Source organism: Cynara cardunculus (assembly GCF_001531365.2).
Source record: "Cynara cardunculus var. scolymus isolate 2C chromosome LG 8, CcrdV1, whole genome shotgun sequence".
Taxonomy (NCBI): Eukaryota; Viridiplantae; Streptophyta; class Magnoliopsida; order Asterales; family Asteraceae; genus Cynara; species Cynara cardunculus.
In genome coordinates, this window is record NC_037535.1 from 14184213 (window position 1) to 14206908 (window position 22696).

Genomic DNA, 22696 nt, shown 5'->3' on the forward strand with positions numbered 1-22696 from the left:
TATTAAACCTGTGAGTGATGCTCTATAACGTTGATCTATGACTTACTTTGTGTTTGTCATAATCAACGGTAAATCGGGTCTCCCCCGTCATCTTCGGATGTTTTATTGTTCCACTTCGAGTTATTCAGGTCTTACTGTCTCTATTCCTGTTTAAAGTTACGTCAATTATTTACATGTATATTTTTATGTATGTTTCTTTATGTTTACATAAACTCTTTTATTTGGACTCACTAGGCGTAAGCCTAACCCTCTCTCTTTTTTGTTGTAATTACTTTTTAGGTTCCTCTATCGGTGAGACTCTAATTGGTTGAGAGGAGCGTTGGTTCGTGAAAGACTCTTTTGTAAATATTAGCCTTGTTACTTTTGAACGTTGCGTTCTTGGATGTTACGGCTTTTTTTTGGAGATTGATAGAAATATCTGTCTTTAATCTAGAAAAATCTAGAGTAGTAGGTTGTTATTTATCTTCTCAGTAGCGGAAGTGTAAATGCTATACTATTACTTTTGTTGGGTGAAATTTGTTTTTATCTAAGTTTCTAGTTCTCGTTAGATATTTTCGGTTTAGATTATCTTTTTTTTAGGGTGTTAAATGCATGTATGCGACTTGGTATGTGTGACCTTGGGTCGCATGACCAAGGTCGCTCGGGTACTAACCTTTTGCTCCGAGCTGATGCTCTTTCACGGCCGGGGCTCCATTTCTCATGGTCGGGGAGTGACTAAATTGACTATTTGACCTCCTTTCACTCCTAAACTCATACCCAAACACCTCCAAACCTCAAGGTACTTAATTTAAGCTATTCTTAAGGTAACATAAAGATAAATATAAAGCTCATAAAATATTCCGGGTGTTACAGGAAACATATAAATGTTTTTGATGTAACTAAAATAACGTACTATGTTTTTATGTGATATGTTTTTCTAACTTCTTGCTAACTTTCTATAGAATCTATGTCGTTCAAAAAGAATTAGAACGTTGTAACCGAAAGGTTTTCACTATAAAATAGTTATTAAAGTTTCAAATTCGAGATCTCCTGGGGCACCAAAATACCTTTAAGTAAATATGTTCCCTAAAATAAGAACTTGAATAAAGTACACTGTATTTTGATGTAATTTATCTTTATTATAATTATAAGTTCAAGCCGATCTTTAATAAACCATCATTTAGGACCTATTTGTTTTTTTTAACATAATTGTTTATTTGCTAGCCATTAAGCAGCACTTATTTTTTTTGCTTAATTTTTAAATAGCGACTGAATATGATTGAATTGGATAAATTATCATGTATCTGTTGATCCACATTCACACAACAAAATAAATAGGCTTCACCAACGGAAAACCCGTCAGTAATCCACTGGAAAAAACCATCGCCCGCAGGTCCCATCGTCGGAGAAAGCATGCCCGCTAATTGTGATTATCGGCATATTTTCGATCACCAAATTTTATTCCAAAATTGGTCTTAATAGAAAAAAATCAACAAACCCTTGTACGAAGGGGTGTTTGCGATATAGTGTTGTGCGATTTGGGCCAAAACCGTAATCTATACACCGGTTTGAGCATTTTCCCAAATTACATATCGCATTGTTATGATTCAAAACATAAAAAACCACTTTGTGAAATGTAATACGATTTGTATACTATGCACTTTTAAGCCCAATAATTATAAAATAATAAAATCAAAATAAATTCGATGATTATGTCCATACAACTTAAATATATGTATATATATATAATCAGGTTCAAACGACAAATTAAATATTTTACGAGTAGGAGATAGTTTCAATTTTATATATAATTACGTGCATGATACCCAAACTTAACCATGTATGATTAAACACACCCAAATGAGTGTAATCATATATAATATTGAGACTTCTCACTTTCTTGCAAAATGTTTAATTTCTCGCATATAACCCTTCCCCTCTATGTGTGCATGTGTGTGTGGATAGATGGATGGATGGAGGTTCAAATAATAAAGCTAAATATCGTAAAAATATAAGAAGGAAAGGTCCATATGTGAATTCTTAAAAAAAATCTATTTGAAGATGCATATTTGAACTCATGTGAATAATTTATAAAGTTAGTTCATATGCATTTGCAAATAGATTTTTTTTCGAATTTTTTTAATATTTAACATATGGACCTTTCTTTCTTACTTTTCAAAATATTTAGCCTTGTTATTTGAGTTGGCCCATATATATAGGGATCTTCTTTTGAGAACTCTCTAAATCGTGAAAATCATAGAGAACCAGTACATCATGTGTTATTTTATATGATTTTTCATCTATGACTAGAACTTGATTCTGTGATTAACATACATTTGTTTTTTTTTTCCATATATATATATATATATTTAGTTTATAATGTAAACATTTTCAACGTGTTTGTAAAACCAAAAATACATATATTTAAATATTTTATGCTTTAATATAATGTATTTAAATATATGTAAAGAAAAAGATGTAATGGTGGGGTGAAGTATGATTGACACAAACATTTGAACAATACCAAACACTTATGTACTTGAATTGATGGGACCCACAAAGCACCAAAAGCTGATAAGTATAGAAACAATCCACCAACTCTATTAGGGGGATATGACCCTCCTTTCCTTCTCATCTACCAACCCAATCCCATTAACAAACTCTCCCTAACTTCAAAAAACCCCTACCCACCCCTACCCACCATCTTTTTACTTTATACAATATTATTATTTTTATTTAATATTAAATCCTAATTAATAATCACACGTAATAGCATTTTTAATTGGGTCATACTTAATAAAGTATAGAGGCAGTTTACCTAAATACTTATGTTTACTGGTAAAATTCAACATTATTGTTTACTTGTTGAATAAGATTTTATTCACCAAAACTCATCGTATGCAATAATTTATCTCGGTAAACGTTAACAATGGTAAAAGTCATCACCCTTACTTACCGGGTAAGATTCTCGATTTTTGCCTTCGCTCTTATCAGGTAAGATTCTTGGTCATTGTCATATTCATCCAGTAAAGTAATTTGACTTGGTAAACGCTTACCCGGGTAAGTGTTTGGTAAACGGCACCAAGTTTGGATTAGAGATGAACTTTTACGGTTTTGATTGGAGGTGGTTGAACCTTGGTTGTGAATTCGATGTGTGCCACCATACGGCACCGTCGCTACTGAGGTTTTAGTTTCAGTTTTGATGGCTAATAATGATGTAACATGAAATTGGATATGATTACTTAATATTTTGTATTACATGTTGTAATTTTAAAACCCACGTATGTTCCAAATTCAATCATTAAAAAAAACTATTGGGTTTAGTTAACAAACTAATGGTAGAAATGTGTAGGATAAGGTCAAAATCAAGTAACTAATCAAAGTGAAACGATTTGTTTGTTTTAACTAGATTTGACATCACCTAGTTGGTTAACTTGTTTGAAAAAATAAACAATATAGTTTGTATTTGATTTTGTATCGTTTAGAAATCACAGTGTATATCTCATAACAAAATTATGATTATTTCGAGTCACCGTAGTTTTCACAAACACTATCCCGTGTATATATTATCTTTCTGACATCTATATTATATTATAAAACATTTGACAAAAAAAAATTAAAAATCATTTTTTATGCATAAAATATTGTTTATTGATGCATATTACTTAAAATTCAAGATTACAAGTAAATTATGCGTAGTGCAACTTATTAAAGCTTCATATTTGAATTCGTGTAACTAACTTCAGATAAACATAATTAAATAGATGATAAACATTTTATTTTAAATATAAAAAAACTAAAATATAATTAGGATAATCATTGAGTTCTAACAAAATATTTAATTATCATCTTTATAAAAAATTATATTATTAACTCAAAAGTAAAAAAATGAATCAAAGAAATACACAAAAAAAAACGAAAAAATTTAAATAGTTAGTTTGATACTAATATTAATATTTTTTTATGATATTTTCATATTTATATTTTATTAAAAAATAAAAACATTCTTTTTATCAACCACATAAAACCGTATTATAACACCGACTAAGGGGTTGTTTACCTAAATGCGTACTTAGTAAGCGCTTACCGTTAGGAGTCAACACTATAATTTATTTTATAGGTAAGATTGTAATATATCCAAATGATATCGTGTGCAACAATATATATGGTAAGCGCTTACCCGGGTAAGAGTCGTCACCCTCACTTACCGGGTAAGACTCTCTGTCCTTATCATCGCTCTTATCAGGTAAGATTCTTGAGTCTTGCCATGTTCGTCCAGTGAAAAAAATTGTCCGGTAAGCACCTACCGGGTAAGCGTTTAGTAAACGGCTCCTAAGACAAAAAAAAAACGAAACACTAAAATCGAGATGTATCTCGCTGCATTGTGCAAATACCCTTCTAGTTATCTTCAAATATTTATAAAAAAAAGAAATGATGATTGTTGTAAGATAGTTGGTCGAAAACGATGTTTCACTTTATAATAGACCCACATTATTTGGTGTTATGTTAGTAAATTACAAAATCAGAATTTTGAACTATTTGACTTGTTAATTAATTGTAGAATTATCATAAAAATAATTAAAACAACATTATATTTGAATATTTCATGAAATTTTGCGATTAAGATAGTAGCAACATTGCTTTGTTGTGGTATCTCTCGTTTGGTGTTGCATCTAAACTACGATAAAACATGATTGAATTGAACAAAATGCATTTTTTTATGCCACATAAATAAGTGGAACAAAAATCCGAGAAACGAGATATGATTGAGATATGGACTCTACTTTGGAGGAAAATATCAAGGTAACAAACTCGGAGGATTTTGTGACTCGGACTATGCTAGAGATCGAGTCAATTAGAAGTCAACCTCCAGCTACATATTCATTCTAGGTGGATCAACAATTAGTTGGAGATCACGGATACAAACGATAGTAGCATTGTCTACCACAGAAGCTGAGTTAATCTAGTGGTAGAGGTGGCTACTGAAGCCTTATATTTAAGCATCTCTCAGAAGATTTGTGATTGCAGAAATAGAGTGTGGATGTTCAATGTGATAGTCAAAGTACCATTAACTTGGATGGAAACTTGGCCTTTAGTTTGAAAACCAAGCATATTCAATTTGATAGAGTTATCCTTGGTGGCTCAAAATGAAGAAAATGAGGCAGCTTTGAAGAGGATCTACACAACTGATAATGCTAGTAACATGTTAACGAAATCATCACTGATAAACAAGTTCGAGCATTGCTCGAACGTAATCCAACTTAAAAGGTGTTATATGCCTTTAGGCACTTCGGGAAGAGGAGGATATTGGAACCAAGGGGAACAACGGGGTAATGTCTTGGCATATAAAGTTGATGTTTTATTGATACTGGGTGATGCTAAGCTGAAGCTCATTGTTAGTAAAGCCAAACTTGTCCCGAGGCTTGTTCGAACCTCTTCTTGATAAGAAGATAATTGTTTTGTATTAAGGTAGAGTGTTGAACATTGTGATACGAAACGATGATATGCAAAAATAAAAAATTATGGAGTTCCTAGCACGGCCGTATATTATATTCATGCACGGGCATGTGTAATGTAATTTTGCAAATAGAAACTTTTGGGCGTTTTGACATGGCCATACCTCCTGATCTAGCACGACCGTGTGTAGTGTTATTTTGCAAACAAAAACTTCTAGGTATTTTTGACACAGTCGCACCTTATATTTCTTCCTGGTCGTGCGTGACGATAAGGATGATTTTCCTAGTTTTTAGTATTAGGATTAAATTGGGATTCCACCTATGGAGTAGTATAAATAAATCCCTTGAGTTCCCTCATGATAGAGAAGAAATTGAGAGCTCAGAATCCCTAGTTTGAGCAGATAAACTATTGAGAGAGATTATACACACTTTAGTGTTCGGTTTATAATTTCTTTTTGGTATTTGGGCATTCTTCACCAATAAAAGTTCCTCCTCTTTCCAATCGGCGTACATCACCATAACGGTGGTGGAACCACGTAAATCTCCGTATTTTGTGTGTTTTCAAAGTTTTTTGGTTGATTGATCGTTGTGCTTTCAATCCTACTCTATTATCCGGATTCTGAAGTTCATAAAAACTGATAAAAACATCATAATAATCATTTATCTGTGGTTATGTGTTATATATATGTGCATACAAGTAATTTGTCTGGTATATAAATATGCATAACATGCGCACATCATATACCATAACGTTTATTAAATTTTTCTTTAATTTCAATCTTGGAGGATTTTCCTAAACCTCACTCAAATACATAATAGAATTGGAGTTTTTAAAAGTTTGTACAATATGAACGAGAAATAATTGTACTTCAACTTCTATAGAATTTACCTTTCTAAATATTGTTACCAGGTTTAAAACCAATTAGCTAATACTAAAATGATACTCGTGCAATTCAACGAAATACATCTTTATTTTAAATTTTTTTTATCTTTTGTCTCTGTTGATATATAATACGGTTTATTGGTTTTAATAAAGATAATGTTTTTACTTTTGAATAAAAATAAATTTGAAGATATCATAAAATTTTGAAAAAATATATCGATATTAATATCAAATTAACTATTTATAAGTTCTCATTTTTTGTACAAATTCTAATTCAACTTCTTATTATAATTTAATTTAGATCTAATAACGAAATAATTTATTTTTGGCTTAACAATATAAACTTTATAAAGATAATGATTATCCTAATTATATTTTAGATTTTTTATATTTAAAATGATATGTTTATTCTGTATTTGATTATGTTTATCTGCGGTTAGTTATACGAATTCAAACATGAAACTTTAATAAGTTGTACTTACGTATAATTTACTTCTAATATTAAATTTTAAGTAACATGTATTAATAAACAATACTTCATGCATAAAGAATGATTTTTAAAAGTTTTTGCCAAATACTTTATAATATAGTATAGATTATGTTTCTTAACCATTGTAATTTTATGATTATTATTGAAAATACAAAAAGCAATATTGTTTGACAGTCACCAATTATTTTTTGGTTAAATATAAATAGAGTAAATTACATATTCCGTTCTTGTGATTAAATGAGAATAATAGATTAAATGCCCAAAACGAAATACTTATAAGTATCATTGTTGTGGTTTCAACTATGTTATTTATTGGATCCATCGTCCTAATGTTGTTAACTTTGGTTTCGTTAAATTAGGGATATTATATGGCGGAAGATCGTGTAAGAAGGAGAGTTAATGTGAAAAACGTAAGAAGAGATCTAGACCCTTGATCACCTTTAATCTCAAAACTCACCAAAGAATCGCTCTTGATACGGTGATTGATCCAGTACATTTCCTCTCGGTGCATCTGATCCTAATGTGCATTTAAGGGTGGAGATCATTTCTTACACTATGCACCTTAACAATCTTTCTCACTGAAACCCAACTCATTTTATATTATATAATTTATAGTTATATATATTATATATAGACAAACAAATATAATGACGTTAACTCTATGACTCTTCCCTCCGTCCCCACCTCTCCCCCTGCCGGTAATCTTCTCCGACTTCCTCACATCCTCCCACTTAATCACCACATCACCAAGTGGCGGATCCAAGATTTTTGTTCAGTGGGATCACCTTTAAGGTAGACTAAAAGCTCACAAAATCGTCCGATGTGTTTTTAACCTAATTATAGCATTTTGAGGGATTTTTAAAGTTTTTTTGTTGATTTCGAGGGATTTTTTTAGTGTTTTTGTCGATTTCAAATAATTTTTTTGGTTTTTTTTATTGATTTCAATAGATTTTTTTTTTGTTAGAGTAACGGCTTCGATTTTTGGGGGGGGGGGGGGTGAAAGGTAAATCATGTAAAACCTAAATTTTAACCTATTAATTTTTTTCTATTTTAAGTGATTAAACTTCTAAACTTTTTTTTATAAGTAAGCTATAAATTTTTTTCATTTTGATTGATTAAGTCATATAATTTTTTTAATAAATAAACCATCAAACTTTTCAGAAAATTGGTTACTCTCATATTTTAAACCTAAACAGAATAACTGCACCAGCTGCCCCATCGTTGTCCGTTCTCCATACCGCCCATCACAGTCGTTGGCCTCTGTCTTCAATCTCCTTCTTCTTAATTTGTTGTTTTGTCTTTCAATTTTTTTCTCTTTGATAACAATTTTATAGAGTACGTTTAGACATATAAAAAAAGGAAAAATCGAAAAACAAAAAAATGATCAGAAAAAGGAAGATCGATGACAGGTGCTAAAGGCAACGGTAGAGAGCAAAGGACGATGGGGCGAGGAGGGATACGAATGACGTAAGATTTGAGAACGGTAAAATTGATTTAGTTTTTTTTTACTTTAAAGCCTTATTAGCTGGTTACAAATAACCTGTTTTGGTTGAAATGATGTAGTCAACCAATTTCTAAAAATTCGATGACTTATTTATTAAAAAAATTCAGAGGCTTACTCATTTGAAATGGAAAATCAATAATTTATTTATTTAAAAAAAATTTAGAAACTTAGTCACTTAAAATAGGTAAGTGTGCCAGGTGATATGGACTTTTCCCTTTCTTGATTATGAGTTGACAAAATCTTGAGTTCACGAACCCCAACCTTTCAATAAGTCCTGCTGGACTAACAAATCAAAAAATTGCACTCTCAACTTTCCTTTGTTTGGATAGCTAGAGGTCGAAGATGATGTCATCTTGAATCTTGAAATTCGGCCATCTTATTTAGCGCCAAAGAGCTATGCCTCATAACCATCACTCATCGATCATTATTTTCCTCATCGAATGCATCATAACCATCACTCGACGATCTAAAAATTGACGTGACTCCTTGGGCACTAGAGAATGGGAGTTTCCTAGTCTCTTTGGTTCTTGATGAGACCCTAACCAGGATGAATATCAGGTGAATCTAGGCTACTGTCCAATGATGTCGGTCTAACCTGACTTAGGTCAAAAAAATGCTACAAGATGTTAATTGTGAAACATTTTGGTGGGGTGATTTATGGTTTTGATTTTTGAAATAGAATGAAATGGAGATGAAACCGAAGTGAATCGATGCCAAAACCCAAAGAGATGGAGGTGAGGTGAGGTGAGGTGGGGTTGGGGGTGGGGGGTGGGGTAAGGTGGAAAGAGGTGCCACTTTACCATCCACTTTCAAAATTGTACATTCAAAAAAAAAAATTTAATTAAAGGTAAAATGACAAAAATGTTTCTCATATATGTGACACATTACAGATTTAACTGATAATTAATAACGTTAAAACCAGAGATCCATCTATAACAAAATAAAACCGCAATAACGAGATATATATATATATATATATATATATATAATTATTTTGTTTGGATAGCAATCCATAATTTTCAATATAGCAAGAAGGGGCGTAACTCCGTATACATATATTAAAATAATTAAAATAAATTAGAATATTAAATTAATTAAAGTAAATTAAATAATCAACCAAATTTATAATTTATTCTTTATTTTATTTTATGTTTAAATTGCCAAGTTGTTTTACTGGCAATATGTTGACATGATCACATGATGTATACTCTTGGATGTCTAATATTTTATTTTTATAGATAATTAACAAAAGACTTGCATAATAAAATAATGTTTTTTTTTAAATTTAAAATGTTTCTAATTGTATTTTATTTATTTTTTATCAAAAAGTTGTTAGACAATCTATAAATAATTCCAAATTCTTCGTATCTTTTAATTTTATCTTATTTATAATTGTATTGATAGACATCAAAAATTACAACAAAAATATAATAGTTTTCTTGGACTAAGGGGTTGTTTACTAAACGCTTATTGGATAAATTTTTTTATTGACAAGGGCCAAGAATCTTACCAGGTAAGAGTTATGAGAAGGATGTAGAGTTTTACCTAGTAAGTGAAGATGACGACTCTTACCCAGGTAAATGCTTACCCTATTAATTGTTGCATTTGATACGTTTTGACGTATTAAAATATTATGCATCAAAATAAATTCTAGTGTTGACTCATATCGATAAACACTTACTGGATACGCATATGGGTGATTGGATAACAAATTGCGTCTAAATTTTGATTGGATAATTTATCTTTTTTTTTTAATTTATAAATCCTATCCAAAGTTCTATATAAAGTGAGTTTGACGTGACGGTGAGATCAAACCTCAAGTCTTACAAGTTATAACATGACCATGACGTTTTTAAGGCAATGACCTAAGACTGCATAGGTACACACATTTGTATGTGTTAGTGTTTTAAATAATATTATAGAACAAATAAAATTCTTATTAAGTAATAAAACTAAAAAAATAAAGAAAACCGTTGATATCAATTATATAGAGTTTATAAAAGATGATATCAAGAATGCAAAATCGAGATTAAATCTCTTGAATCTGTACTTACTACTTTATTCAATTTTTAAAGAATTTGTGTCGGATGTTTCGTGTACGGGAATTTGAGTAAGTATTTACCTATTTAATGTTTTAGTTTTTAAGTTTCTCTTGTTTACTTAAGTCTCTAGTCTCTACATAATTATCATTTATCCCTCAACTTAAAGTAACCCATGCATTACTAAATAACATGTCGTAACATGTCATAATATACCATAATGCAAGTCAAGCCTTAGAGTGGAGTCATATGGGTTAACGTGATAGCAAACCCAAGTCTTGAAACCATAACAAGTTATTTAGAATGATGATTTTATCTAATTTTTGAAAACTTTTTTTTAATTTTGGTAGTTAATTATTGTGTATATGAAAAGTAATTAAAATTAAAGGTGGCGTCTAAAGAGATGAGGTACCCATGTTTCTGTTAAAAGGCCATTTTCTGCTGCCCATTTAATTAATAGATTATATTCAAATACTTGTCTGCCACCACTCCCTCACCTTCTTCCCTTGTGTTAGCCCACGCCTTCAACATTGACTTGCAAACATTCAGACCTTTTTACACTGGGCACCATATTATATCCTCAACCCAAAAGAAACCCTCTTCTCTCTTTTTCTCTTGTGAACAGCATATGTGGTATTAATGGCCGTGTCCTTAGGGACCTCGAGTAGCAAGGGGCTATGGGACAGTGTCCTTGAGCTAACCAAGAAATCTCAGAATAAAGGCAGTGATCCATTGATATGGGCAATTCATCTTTCTTCCCAATTAAACTCAGCTGGTGTGTCTCTTCCTTCCACAGATTTAGCCAACCTTTTGGTTTCTAACATTTGTTGGGAGAGCAACAATCCTATTTCATGGAAGTTTCTTGAAAAAGCATTGATCTTCAACATCGTTCCTCCTTTGCTTGTTCTTGCTCTTCTATCCACCAGGTTTGTTTTTCTGATCTCTATCTTCAGATTCCTTCTCTCCCATGTGTTTCTTGATTTCTAAAACAAAACTTGAATTGGGATTTCATTGAAAAGTCAATATCACTTCAGATTCCTTCCCTCCTACTTCTCTGTTCTTTGGAAGATCTTCATGGTTTCTTGATTTCAGAAACACTTGCTATTTAAAGTTGGCCCTGTTACCATGCTTTCTTGATTTTAACATTGTTATTATCATCATTACTATTTTTGTTTCTTAGTTTCTGGGAGTTGATTCTGATTTATTGAATTTAATTATGTGGCCCCCACCCATGAAATAATTTGGGTGAAATCAACTATCTGGCTGAGTCGTTTCTAGGAATCCAATTTTTTTTCTAACCCCTTTTTTCATGGTTTATTGAGATAGTTTGAAGTTGAAGTTGGTCTCAAATCTTTTGTACTTTTTCATCCAAGAGCTGATCCCCACTGACACAGTGCAGTTTGTTTCTGTTCATTTGGTTCTAGCTCATTGTTTTGATGTGAATTTAACTCTTGGACTGCAATAACTTTACATATTTGTTTGACCAGAATTTCTGGGACTCAAACACTCATCAGGGTAATATATACATATATATGCATGTATGTATTTATGTATATATGTATGTATATATATATATGTATGCATTGGTGTCATTCTCTGTGTTTAAATGTTGGCTTTCTTATTATGTTTTAATTAAGAGATGGTGTAATTTGAATTTAGTCTACTTTCCAAAGTTGGAAAATGCAAATCATAGTACCATTGTTTCCAATAGATATATGACCAAAACCCTCAGTTCTTTTGTTGGTTTTTATGTTGATCCTTGTGCACTAAAGCTCCATGGTTATGCCAGGATTGGGTATATCAAAGATCTTGATACAGCAGCCTTTCTCTTGCATTTTGCAAAGAGACTGGGTCCTATGACCAAATCATGTTGACCCTTTCTCTTGAATTGGGTCCTTTTCTATGACTTGTCATAATTTATATATAGCTACCTGGCTAAATAGTATTTCACCTGAACAGGGTTATTCCGAAGCGTCATACCCAACAGGCAGCATTTCGGCTATATATGGAACTCCTTAAACGGCATGCTTTCAAACTGAAATCACATGTAGAGTTCCAAAATTATCCGGTGTAAGCCTTCTCCCTGTATCCCCTACAACTTTTCTATCTTTGTATGCATTCTCTTCTCTCCCAAGGATTTTAATATATCATGTCTTCTATTCATCATTTTAACCAACAAACACACAAAGAAGATAAATATGCTGTACCTTCAGCCATAACAGGGTCATGACTAAGACTTGCATAACCTGTTATAGACATAATCGTAAAAAAGTCTTTTTGCCAATATATTTACATCTACTGTATCACTCAATATGGAGTGGCGTTAGTCTTATGTATGTTGTATCTGCGGCTCCTATTTAAAAACGTCTTCTTTTATGCTTATTTCATTTTGATGCCGTTGAGCACACTTGATTAACAACATTAAATATAAGTAGAGAAACACGTTATTGTCGTTTCCTAATGGTTAGTTAATATGAGATACTGCAAATAGCAAAATAAAATAGTATTTTACATGACTGGATTAGTATGATCATGTTTTGGTTTCACGTCGCTGTTGATAAAATTATGGAAGTTCTACATGCTGCTTCATATTCTTTGCTGACAGTTTCAGTTTATTGAGAATGTGATGCTTTGATAAATGTACTAATTGAATAAGTTGTATTGTTTCTTATTCATAGACTACTTGTTCATGCAGGATTATGAATTCTATAGACAATGTTCTCCAGCTTTCTCAGATATTTGGTGTCAAAGTCATTGAACCTGGGAGTTTAGTACTTGTATTCATCTTTTCAGTTGTTTGGCAGTTGGTAGAGGCAGCATTAGGAGATGAGGGGTTGCTGGAAGTTACTGAGGAAAGAAAATTTAGATGGAATGTACCTCAAGATATGGAGTTAGGAGATTGTGCAAGTTATGATGCAAAGAGGACTGAATACCAAGAGATGTTGCAAAGTAGAAATACTGTGATGACTGTAGAGCTGATTGGGCTTTTCCTGCAAAACAAAGTAACTTCCAGGATTCTTTTTTTGGCACGCCGAAACATGTCAGAACTTAATTCCTTTAACACTTGTTATTTAAACATTACTTTTATACTCGGAAGGGGTCAGAGAGAAGCTCCTATATTAGCTCTGCATATAGAAAATGAGCAACACTGGTTAGATAAACACATCACAACTTCTGTTGTTCTTCAAGTAAAATTTCCCCATGTTTCAGAAGAAGAGAGGTTCATAATGATATAAGGAGGTTGCAGAAACTGAATTTGACATTCAAAATTGGATGGCCGTCTTCATGTCTAACAAAGTTTTTTTGCTTGCTAGCATCATTAAAAATAAATTGATGGTTTTGAGTTGAGTCGAAAGATTCAATCTTCTTGTACTTATTTAAGGGTATTTTAGATATTTGATCAATAGTTTAACACATTTTCTTAAACCATGTGATAAGTAGCATTGGCATTTTCTTGGGAAACAGAGGGTATATGTTAAAATTCTTAATGTACCATAAATATGTCCTTATTGTTCAATGTCTATGCATCCATGAAGTTGGAAAGTTATTTGTTTGACCTAAAAAAAGTCAATGTGTACCTCTGTTTCTGGAAAGGAGGGAGTAGATTTCATTTATGGTTCATAAATTGCTTCATTCACTAAAAATAGCGTCTTGTTTTAGTTATCTCATATCATTTTAACTTCTCATTCATTCTAAACCATGAAGTTTTACTCAGGCCCACACATTGGAGAAGTTTTATCCAGGACATAGAAGTTCTTGCTGTTAACTCTTCAGCACTGAGAAGTTCAAAGGCAATGACACCAGAAATTCTCCTTCAACTGATATCAGATGATCGTAAAATTGTGTCCGAGGAAACCAAAGCAAGTTACTTGCAAGAAATCCACACAGTAATGTCTTCACCTGCTGGTCTTTCTCATAAAGTTGGTGGTTCTTCTCTGTGGCTTCCTCTTGATCTTGTGCTTGAAGATGCAATGGATGGTTCACAAGTTGATACAACAAGTGCCATTGAAATTGTCAAGCGTAAGGCCCGTTTCGGTTTATTACTTTTCCTAAAAAGAAACTTACTTCTGATCAAGAACTATCTATTAGAATATGAACCACGCTTCTTGCTTACAGGTTTCGTAAAAGCTCTTCAAGCCTTAAATGGCACCACTTGGTATGAGAGTTTTCTTGGTCTTTGGATGGCAGCTCTTCGTCTTGTTCAAAGGGTTGAGATTTCTCATCAATTTAGTCTGTTATTTTTACTTCTGATCCCATAAACTATCTTGGCTGTTTAGATTTCCTTTAACTAGGAATTAGTTGTGCTAATTATCCATTTTACTTTTGACAATGCTAACAGTTTCCTTTTCACTGTTTTTCATCATCTTATTTATTTTCAGGAAAGAAATCCCATCGAGGGTCCTATGCCTCGCCTGGATACTCGCTTATGCATGTTATTATCTGTTACAACTCTTGTGGTTTCTGATCTAATTGAGGATGAGGAAAGCATGCCACAAAACAAGATAGATCGTCAAAGCACACAAAACTGTAGAGAAAAGCGTCGTAGGGATTTGGTATCTAGCTTACAGAGTTTAGGTGATTACCAGAGCTTGTTGACTCCGCCTCAGTCAATTATTCCTGCTGCCAACCAGGCTGCTGCAAAAGCAATGATGTTCACTTCAGGGATTAATGTTGGTAGCAGTGCGTACTTTGATTTCATCAACATGAAAGATATGGCAATCAACTTCAGTAAGTTACATAAATGACTTAACAGATCTGAGAAAACTATACTCCCTGTGTCCCAAATCAATCCTTTATGGCTGAAACATCAGATTGCCAATCTATATAGAAGCTACTCCTACTCTATGCATTTTCACACGAAAAGCGATGATGAAAAAGGATAATATAAACACGCTTTGAGGTGGTTTTGAGAGGACATGATATTACAGAAGAGGTGAAGTAGTGTAGTGATTTTGAGTGTCATTAAATCATCTTTATGTTCCTGATTTGCAGCTGGAAACTTGCACCATTTGATAGTTGAGGCATGTATTGCCAGAAATCTATTGGACACATCAGCGTATTTCTGGCCAGGTTATGTGACCGGTCGCATCAACCAAATACCTCATGGTGTTCCTGCTCAAGTTCCTGGCTGGTCTTCATTTATGAAAGGGGCACCAATTACTCCCGTGATGATGAACGCTCTTGTTTCTGAACCTGCTTCAAGGTATACATATATAATTCCATAAATGATGCTAGCATATGAATACACGAGCGCAAAATGTTCTCTTTCTAGTTGTGCTGTCATTGTAATTTGTTCTGGGGAAGGGGTATTCATGAATGGGATGGATAAAATATTCTCTTCCAACAGAATGCCAACTACATATATATACTAACTAATTATTAATTAATTTTAATTATACATTATACAATATACACTAAAATTAATTATTTACAATAATATTAATCATATCAGTTATTTTTATGGATATTATTCAATATATTTAGTTATCAAAAAGTAAATATAAAATTTTAAAAATATTTATGTAAGTTACATAAAATTACTTATTTTGTTTTATAGATAATAAAAATGTGTTAAATGATTCTAATAAAATATTTAATTTAATTATTAATCATATATTTTGAAAAATTATGAATTAAATTAGAATATGTGAGGTTGACACTTTTATGTTATTCAAAATATATCTAATGGTTATTTAAAATCATAAATTAATAGATTTTTTCAAAAATTCATTTAACAAATCCAAAATTTATAATCATCAATTTGAAATTCTTTTTGTTAACGTATTATATTATTGATTTCTTAATATTGTAATTGATTAATTTTTCAAGATGCCTTTTGTTAGTCTTTATATGTTTATAAGTTAATTTTTGTCAAACATGATTTGTTCATCAACTAGCTTATCGGCTACTAGCTAGCTTATCAGTCATCAGGTAGCTTATCCGCCAGTTACCAAACATAGCATAAAATCAGCCTTCTAAGTAGGAGCACATGTAACATATTTGGAGGTAAAACGCATGAAGGTGAAACTTGAGTGTATATCTCTGTTGTAGTCCTTGCGTATCACCTAGTCTTTGGTTTATATTGTTTGTTTCTGAAGGCTGGTATATCAGATGCATCTTTCTTAAATTTAGTCAATGAAAAAACAACTGAATTTAAGCTAATGGATTTGATGGAAGCTTAGCAGAGCTTGAGAAAGTCTTTGAGATTGCTCTCAACGGATCAGACGACGAGAAAATAGCTGCTGCTACTATTCTCTGTGGGGCCTCTTTGATTCGGGGTTGGAATGTCCAGGTAATTACTTTGTTTATATGTATTTACTTGATAATCGACACTAAAACAACACAAAGCAATAATGTAGAGTCGATTGGTATTTACTCGCATAATGTATCTTCATTTTCTCTCAATACTTTTTTAGAATATACATAATATTTATATATGGCAAATACTCATGTACCCTTCTCACCTTTGGTGATGTTAGAACTTTGACCTCCTGAGAGCTGAACTCTACTGGTATTCCGGGTACCGCTGAACCAATGACCCTTTGGTTTCTCCCGGTACTTCTTGGACAGAACGATTCAACTGTGTTGACTGACTTAAAGAGTTGTGGTAACTGCAGGAGCACAGTGTTTATTTCATTACCAGATTGTTGTCACCACCACCACCTGCAAACTATTTGGGGAATGACAGCCATCTGATAGCCCATGCTCCCATGCTGAATGTTCTTCTTGTTGGTATAGCGCCCATTGACTGTGTTCAGATTTTCTCTCTACATGGGCTGGTAAGTTCAGCATTATGCTATTTCAGAAAACATGATCATATTACTTTGGTTAGGTTTCTAATAGATTCTCTCTTACCAACATTCTTAGCAATGCAGTTTTAGAAAATTGATGTCCTTTCAATATGCATCCCATAACTAATGGTGACAATGACCAACTGATGTTAAAGAGTCAGTTGGTTGAGATCATTTTATCCTTGTTCTAATAGTCAAACTCATTTTTTGCGTTTCCCAGGTTCCACAGCTTGCTGGTTCTTTGATGCCAATCTGTGAAGTATTTGGATCATGTGTGCCCAATATATCATGGACTCTGACCACAGGAGAAGAGATATCTGCATATGCTGTGTTTTCAAATGCATTTGCGCTTCTTCTAAAGCTATGGAGGTTCAATCATCCTCCTCTTGAATATGGAGTTGGAGATGTTCCACCTGTGGGATCCCAACTCACTCCTGAATACCTCTTATTAATGCGAAACTCCCAATTAGTTTCTTCTGGTAGCAAAAACATATACGAGGACCGCAATAGAAGGCGACTCTCTGCAGTGGCAAAAACATCATGTCCTAATCCCATATTTGTTGATTCTTTCCCGAAACTTAAAGCCTGGTATCGTCAGCATCAAGCTTGTTTAGCTTCCACCGTTTCTGGTCTTGTTCATTCCCCTGTTCATCAGATTGTTGATAGCCTTCTAAATATGATGTTTAAAAAGATAAATAGGAACCAGCCACTGACTACTTGTGTATCAGGAAGTAGTAGTTCATCAGGGCCTGGCAGTGAAGATGCGTCTCTAAGACCCAAATTCCCTGCTTGGGATATTCTTGAAGCTGTTCCTTTTGTGGTTGATGCTGCTCTCACTGCATGTGCCCATGGCAGACTATCTCCTCGTGAGCTGTGTACAGGTCAGTTCTTAATGAATGCCTTTTTTCCTTCCTTCTCCTGGTGAGATGTTAATTTAAATCTTCTATTTGCAGGGCTAAAAGATTTGGCAGACTTTCTTCCTGCATCTTTGGCGATCATCGTGAGTTACTTCTCAGCTGAAGTGTCTCGTGGTGTCTGGAAACCAGTATTCATGAATGGAACAGATTGGCCAAGTCCAGCTGCAAACCTTTCCAATGTTGAAGAACATATCAAGAATATACTGGCTGCCACTGGTGTTAATGTCCCAACACTTCTTGCAGGTTCTGTCCTTACCTTACATAATTTCTCCCAATTAGAAAAAAGGTTTTAAAAATCCAAGAAATTTGACTCTCTTTTGCAGGGATAAGTTCTCCAGCTACTCTTCCATTGCCCTTGGCTGCCTTTGTCAGCCTCACCATAACATACAAACTTGACAAAGCATCACAGCGGTTTCTCAATCTAGCTGGACCGGCCTTGGAGTCACTTGCAGCTGGTTGCCCGTGGCCATGCATGCCAATTGTAGCGTCCTTGTGGACCCAGAAGGCAAAGAAATGGAGTGATTTCCTTCGCTTCTCATCTTCTCGTACGGTTTTCCTCCACGACAATGATGCAGTGGCTCAGCTTCTTAAGAGCTGCTTCACTGCCACACTTGGCTTAAATAATACTATTATATCAAGCCATGGTGGTGTCGGAGCACTACTCGGGCATGGGTTTGGGTCCAACTCTTACGGGGAGATATCTCCCGTGGCCCCCGGATTTCTATATTTGCGCGTCTATCGTTCCATTAGGGATATCATGTTCCTCAGAGAAGATATTATCTCGTTGTTGATGCAATCTGTGAAAGATATAGCTTCTAATGGCAAAACTCCGAAAGGCAAGCAAGAAATAAGGTATGGTCAAGTTTCACTTGCTACAGCATTGACCAAGGTTAAACTAGCTGCTCAATTAGGTGCCTCCATATTATGGCTATCTGGAGGTCAAGGCTTAGTTCAGTCAATGATAAATGAGACTCTGCCATCTTGGTTTATATCGGCTCAAATGACCGGCCAAGGAGAAAACACAGGTGGAGCTGTTTCAATGCTATGGGGGTATGCTCTTGCTTATTTCACTGTGCTTTGTGGAGCATTCGCCTGGGGTGTTGACTCGTCCCTATCAGCGTCTAAGTGGCGGCCTAGATTTCTTGGGTCCCACATGGAGTTTTTAGCAAGTGCCCTTAATGGGAAGATAACGCTTGGGTGTGATCCTATCACTTGGCATTCTTATGTGACAGGTTTCGTGAGCCTGATGGTGGGTTGTATGCCGAATTGGTTAGTGGAAATCGACATAGAGGTTTTGAAGAGGTTGAGTCAAGGGTTGAGGCAATGGAATGAGGAAGAACTTGCACTTACTCTACTGGAATCGGGTGGTGTTGGTACGATGGGTGCAGCTGCTGAACTCATCAGTCGAACTGATTCATAGCCTTCTATTCTCCACAGGTATTTTTTAAAAATATATAGATTCGATTTTAGTTTTGATCCAAAGTTTTGTAAATTGTTGGTATATCTATCCTTTAGAGATTTAGCTGTACATCAGTTTTTAACAATGTCATGAAGAAAATCGAATCCATATATGAAACAAATATTCGGTTTCAGGGATGTTTATTCATGGCCAATATGGAAAGACATCCAAGAATACAAAAAAGAAAAATTAACATCAGGAACAGACCTATTCCACCGCTGCTCTACATGATAACCCAAGTTCTGCTGTACCACAGATTAATGCATGGGACATGGATTATGAGTATGGTAATCGGGTTCCAAGTTTGCAGAAATGCAAGGAAAATTGTTTCATTGAAGTTTAAAAGATGTGATGAGAAGATATAGGGGAATGCTGAGGCCCAAAAGTAACATTTCTTGTGGGCATTTTGGTGAACAGTTGTCGTGCATTTCATACGTGTCTTGAAACTATGGCACAAAACCACAAGGGTGGTGCCTGATTGGTTTGAACTTGGCTCCAAAGGTGAAAAAGTATCAGGAGTTCCCAGGTTCAAATCCAAGGAGGAATAAAAATTTCTTTGTGGCCACAGAGGTTCAAATGTGGTGACTACGGGCTATCTACAAAGCAGGTGGTCGCCTTGGGATTAGTCAGCTCGCATAGCGAGTTGGATATCCAGGTTAAAAAAAAAGAAAAAAGAAACTATGGCACAACACATTCATTGCTTGGTATTGCAAATTGAGTTTATGGTATCGCATATTGAGTTTAAGAATGGTTGATGGGTGGGACAATAAACATCCATCTCGTTTGCCAAAAAATGTCAAAACTTAACTCAAGTTCACAACCAACAGATTCAAATTGAACATCATACCTAAAGAGACCATATTCGCATATTATATTCCTTTCAGGCATTTCTACAAACACTCATTGCCGTTCATATCACATTCCAAGAAACTATATCCTGTCGGACTCCGATCAGAGAAATTTTTTCCATGAAAATGCGAACAAGAAGTAAGCACAATTGCTTGAAACTAAGGTTAAATGCTTGGAGTCATCCTATCAACCGATTTACAAAGCATTTTAATATTTTAATATTTTGCCATGCGTTGGTACTGGGCCCTATTGTGCCTTGAGTTTGGCTTAAGATGGTTTCGTGCTTAAATGCGCATAACTTTTATTATAGGATTCCGTTTCAGACCTATAATACGTCAAGTTGAGGCTTAAAAACGTTGCTTGAACATGTCTTTGGACACTTTTGTGTCTTTTTTGCTAAACTTCCATTTTATGTTTGGGATTTTATGTAGGTCCATCACCTTTTTCAGGTCCATTTACTTTTTGTACTCTTATTTATATGTTTTTGCCTTTTTGATGTAATTTGAATGGTTAGACTTTAAATATAATACTTCCAATTTTCATCCCAAATTTGAGTTCCTGCGAATTTGCTTGAGTCTAAAGTTCGGCATTCGTTCAATGGAGTCAACCTTCTTTTCTTTTATTATATGATGCATCGTCTTCCCATCAACGTGTTAAGTTTAGTATGCACAATCGTATGTTTTAAACCTCATGCCATAAAAATGCAAATTAAGCTTGCATTAATTCCTATTTAACTGTACATTTTACGCTATAGCCACATATGCTTGTGATTAAGGTTCTGTTGGTGGATATGACGAAGATGAATCTGGTCATTAAGGGTCTGATATCGGAATCCTAGATCTTACAAAACCTTTCTATATCTATTAATATTTGTTATATGTTCATATGTGTAGAATGAGAATTAAATAATTTCTAAAGGAATTAAATTATAAAAATTTCAAATAAAAAATTGTTGATCCTCTCTCTCAATGATTTGATGATGATCCTTTTATCTATCGAAGTGTATAATCTCTGTATTCAGTTTCAACGATCATCACTGAGTCTGTTTAGTGATCGTTGAACATGTATTGTAACTCGTTCAGAGACCGATACACTTCAAGAAGACAAAACTCACACCACAGATCCTTCAGCGATGTCGAAGACAGAAGCTGAAGATTAGAGACCAACAAGCTCGTTATCTGAAGCGGTTTTCGGTGATAACAAGCTCGTCTATACATTCCAGTGTTCAGTGATCAAATGAATCTTGTCGAGCAAGATTAGTTTTTGTCTTGTCCTTCTGCACACAAGGGACAAACCCATACCTTTCTAAGTATAATATAATACGAAGCCACTCCTTCGACTCTAAACATGCTTACCTACTTTATGAAAGATGACTGTTCATATACAACCAAAAGGACTCTATACTGTAACAAGGACAAGCTTTCCTTTAAAAGCTTGACACGTATCCTGTACCTTCTAAATTGCATTTAATACAATGAGTATAAATAGCTGAGTAGTTCTCCTCTCAATTATTATCTTCCTCACTCTATACTTACCTATGTAGTTACTTCTCTCTACTCTATGTCTAAGAGAAAGACCCACTTTAACAAGTGAAGAACACATTTCTTATTACCTTATTTCTTGTAACAAATCTTTTCTTATTGCTATCTGTAACTTTGTGTGTATCTTAGATTGTTTAGATAGGTTTTGTATCCTATCTCTTCTGCAAACAATCAGTAAAATTTGTATTGATCTTTTTTTATCAATATATAATTTTTTTATAGTGAAAGTTACTATGTTTGTATTCATCCCCCCTCCTTCTACAAACTATTATCTATAAACTTCTGTAGATCCGGTTGGGACCAACAAGTGGTATCAAAATAATGTTTTCTTTTTGTGTTGAATTGTTGTTTTATTGGTGTTTATTATCTCTTCTTCTTTAGATAATCTATTTCTTTCAAAATGGTTTTGCAAAACACTAGCACCAACTTTCACGATAATGACTATCTTGCCAAACCACCCCGTTTTATTAAAGACAACATTAGTCTTTGGAAAATCCGGATGTCTCTCTTCTTGGAAGGTGTGAATCATGAGATTTCATACTACATAGAGAATGGACCTTATGTTTCATCTGCTATCTCTCCAGCAGTTTCTACAACTGCTATGATTGCCGCGATTCCTTAACGGTAGATTCCAAAGCTCTCTCATCGATGGAGTGATGAAGACAAGAAGAAGATAGCTTTAGACACTCGTGCCAAGTCTATAATAGCCATGGTTCTTCCTGACGAGGTCTATCACTCAGTGATGAAGCTTAAAACATCAAAATCCATGTGGGACACTCTATGTGTTC

General features: G+C 33.9%; 1 protein-coding gene across 3 annotated transcripts; it reads left to right on the forward strand.

Annotated features, from left to right (window-relative positions):
• Positions 1-10961: 10961 nt before the first annotated feature.
• On the forward strand, positions 10962-19658 carry LOC112517082 (mediator of RNA polymerase II transcription subunit 33A). Of its 3 annotated transcripts, none has more exons than XM_025124400.1 (12): positions 10962-11277; positions 12311-12421; positions 13047-13391; positions 14067-14371; positions 14468-14559; positions 14731-15079; positions 15344-15554; positions 16529-16643; positions 16969-17130; positions 17363-18023; positions 18096-18302; positions 18383-19658. In XM_025124400.1, exons 1-12 carry the CDS (start codon positions 10991-10993, stop codon positions 19477-19479), a joined length of 3942 nt encoding a protein of 1313 aa, XP_024980168.1. In that variant the 5' UTR covers positions 10962-10990; the 3' UTR covers positions 19480-19658. The 3 variants fall into 3 exon arrangements, with proteins under 3 accessions (XP_024980168.1, XP_024980169.1, XP_024980170.1); XM_025124401.1 differs by having other exon boundaries at positions 12311-12419; positions 13156-13391; XM_025124402.1 differs by lacking the exon at positions 10962-11277 and having other exon boundaries at positions 12332-12421; positions 13156-13391.
• The last annotated feature ends 3038 nt before the right edge of the window (positions 19659-22696 follow it).

Coding starts and splice junctions, on each gene's coding strand:
- LOC112517082 (XM_025124400.1), top strand. CDS start 10,991: ATGGCCGTGTCCTTAGGGACCTCGAGTAGCAAGGGGCTATGGGACAGT. Junction 14,560..14,730: donor CTCTTCGTCTTGTTCAAAGG/GTTGAGATTTCT, acceptor ATTTATTTTCAG/GAAAGAAATCCCATCGAGGG. Junction 17,131..17,362: donor TTTTCTCTCTACATGGGCTG/GTAAGTTCAGCA, acceptor TGCGTTTCCCAG/GTTCCACAGCTTGCTGGTTC.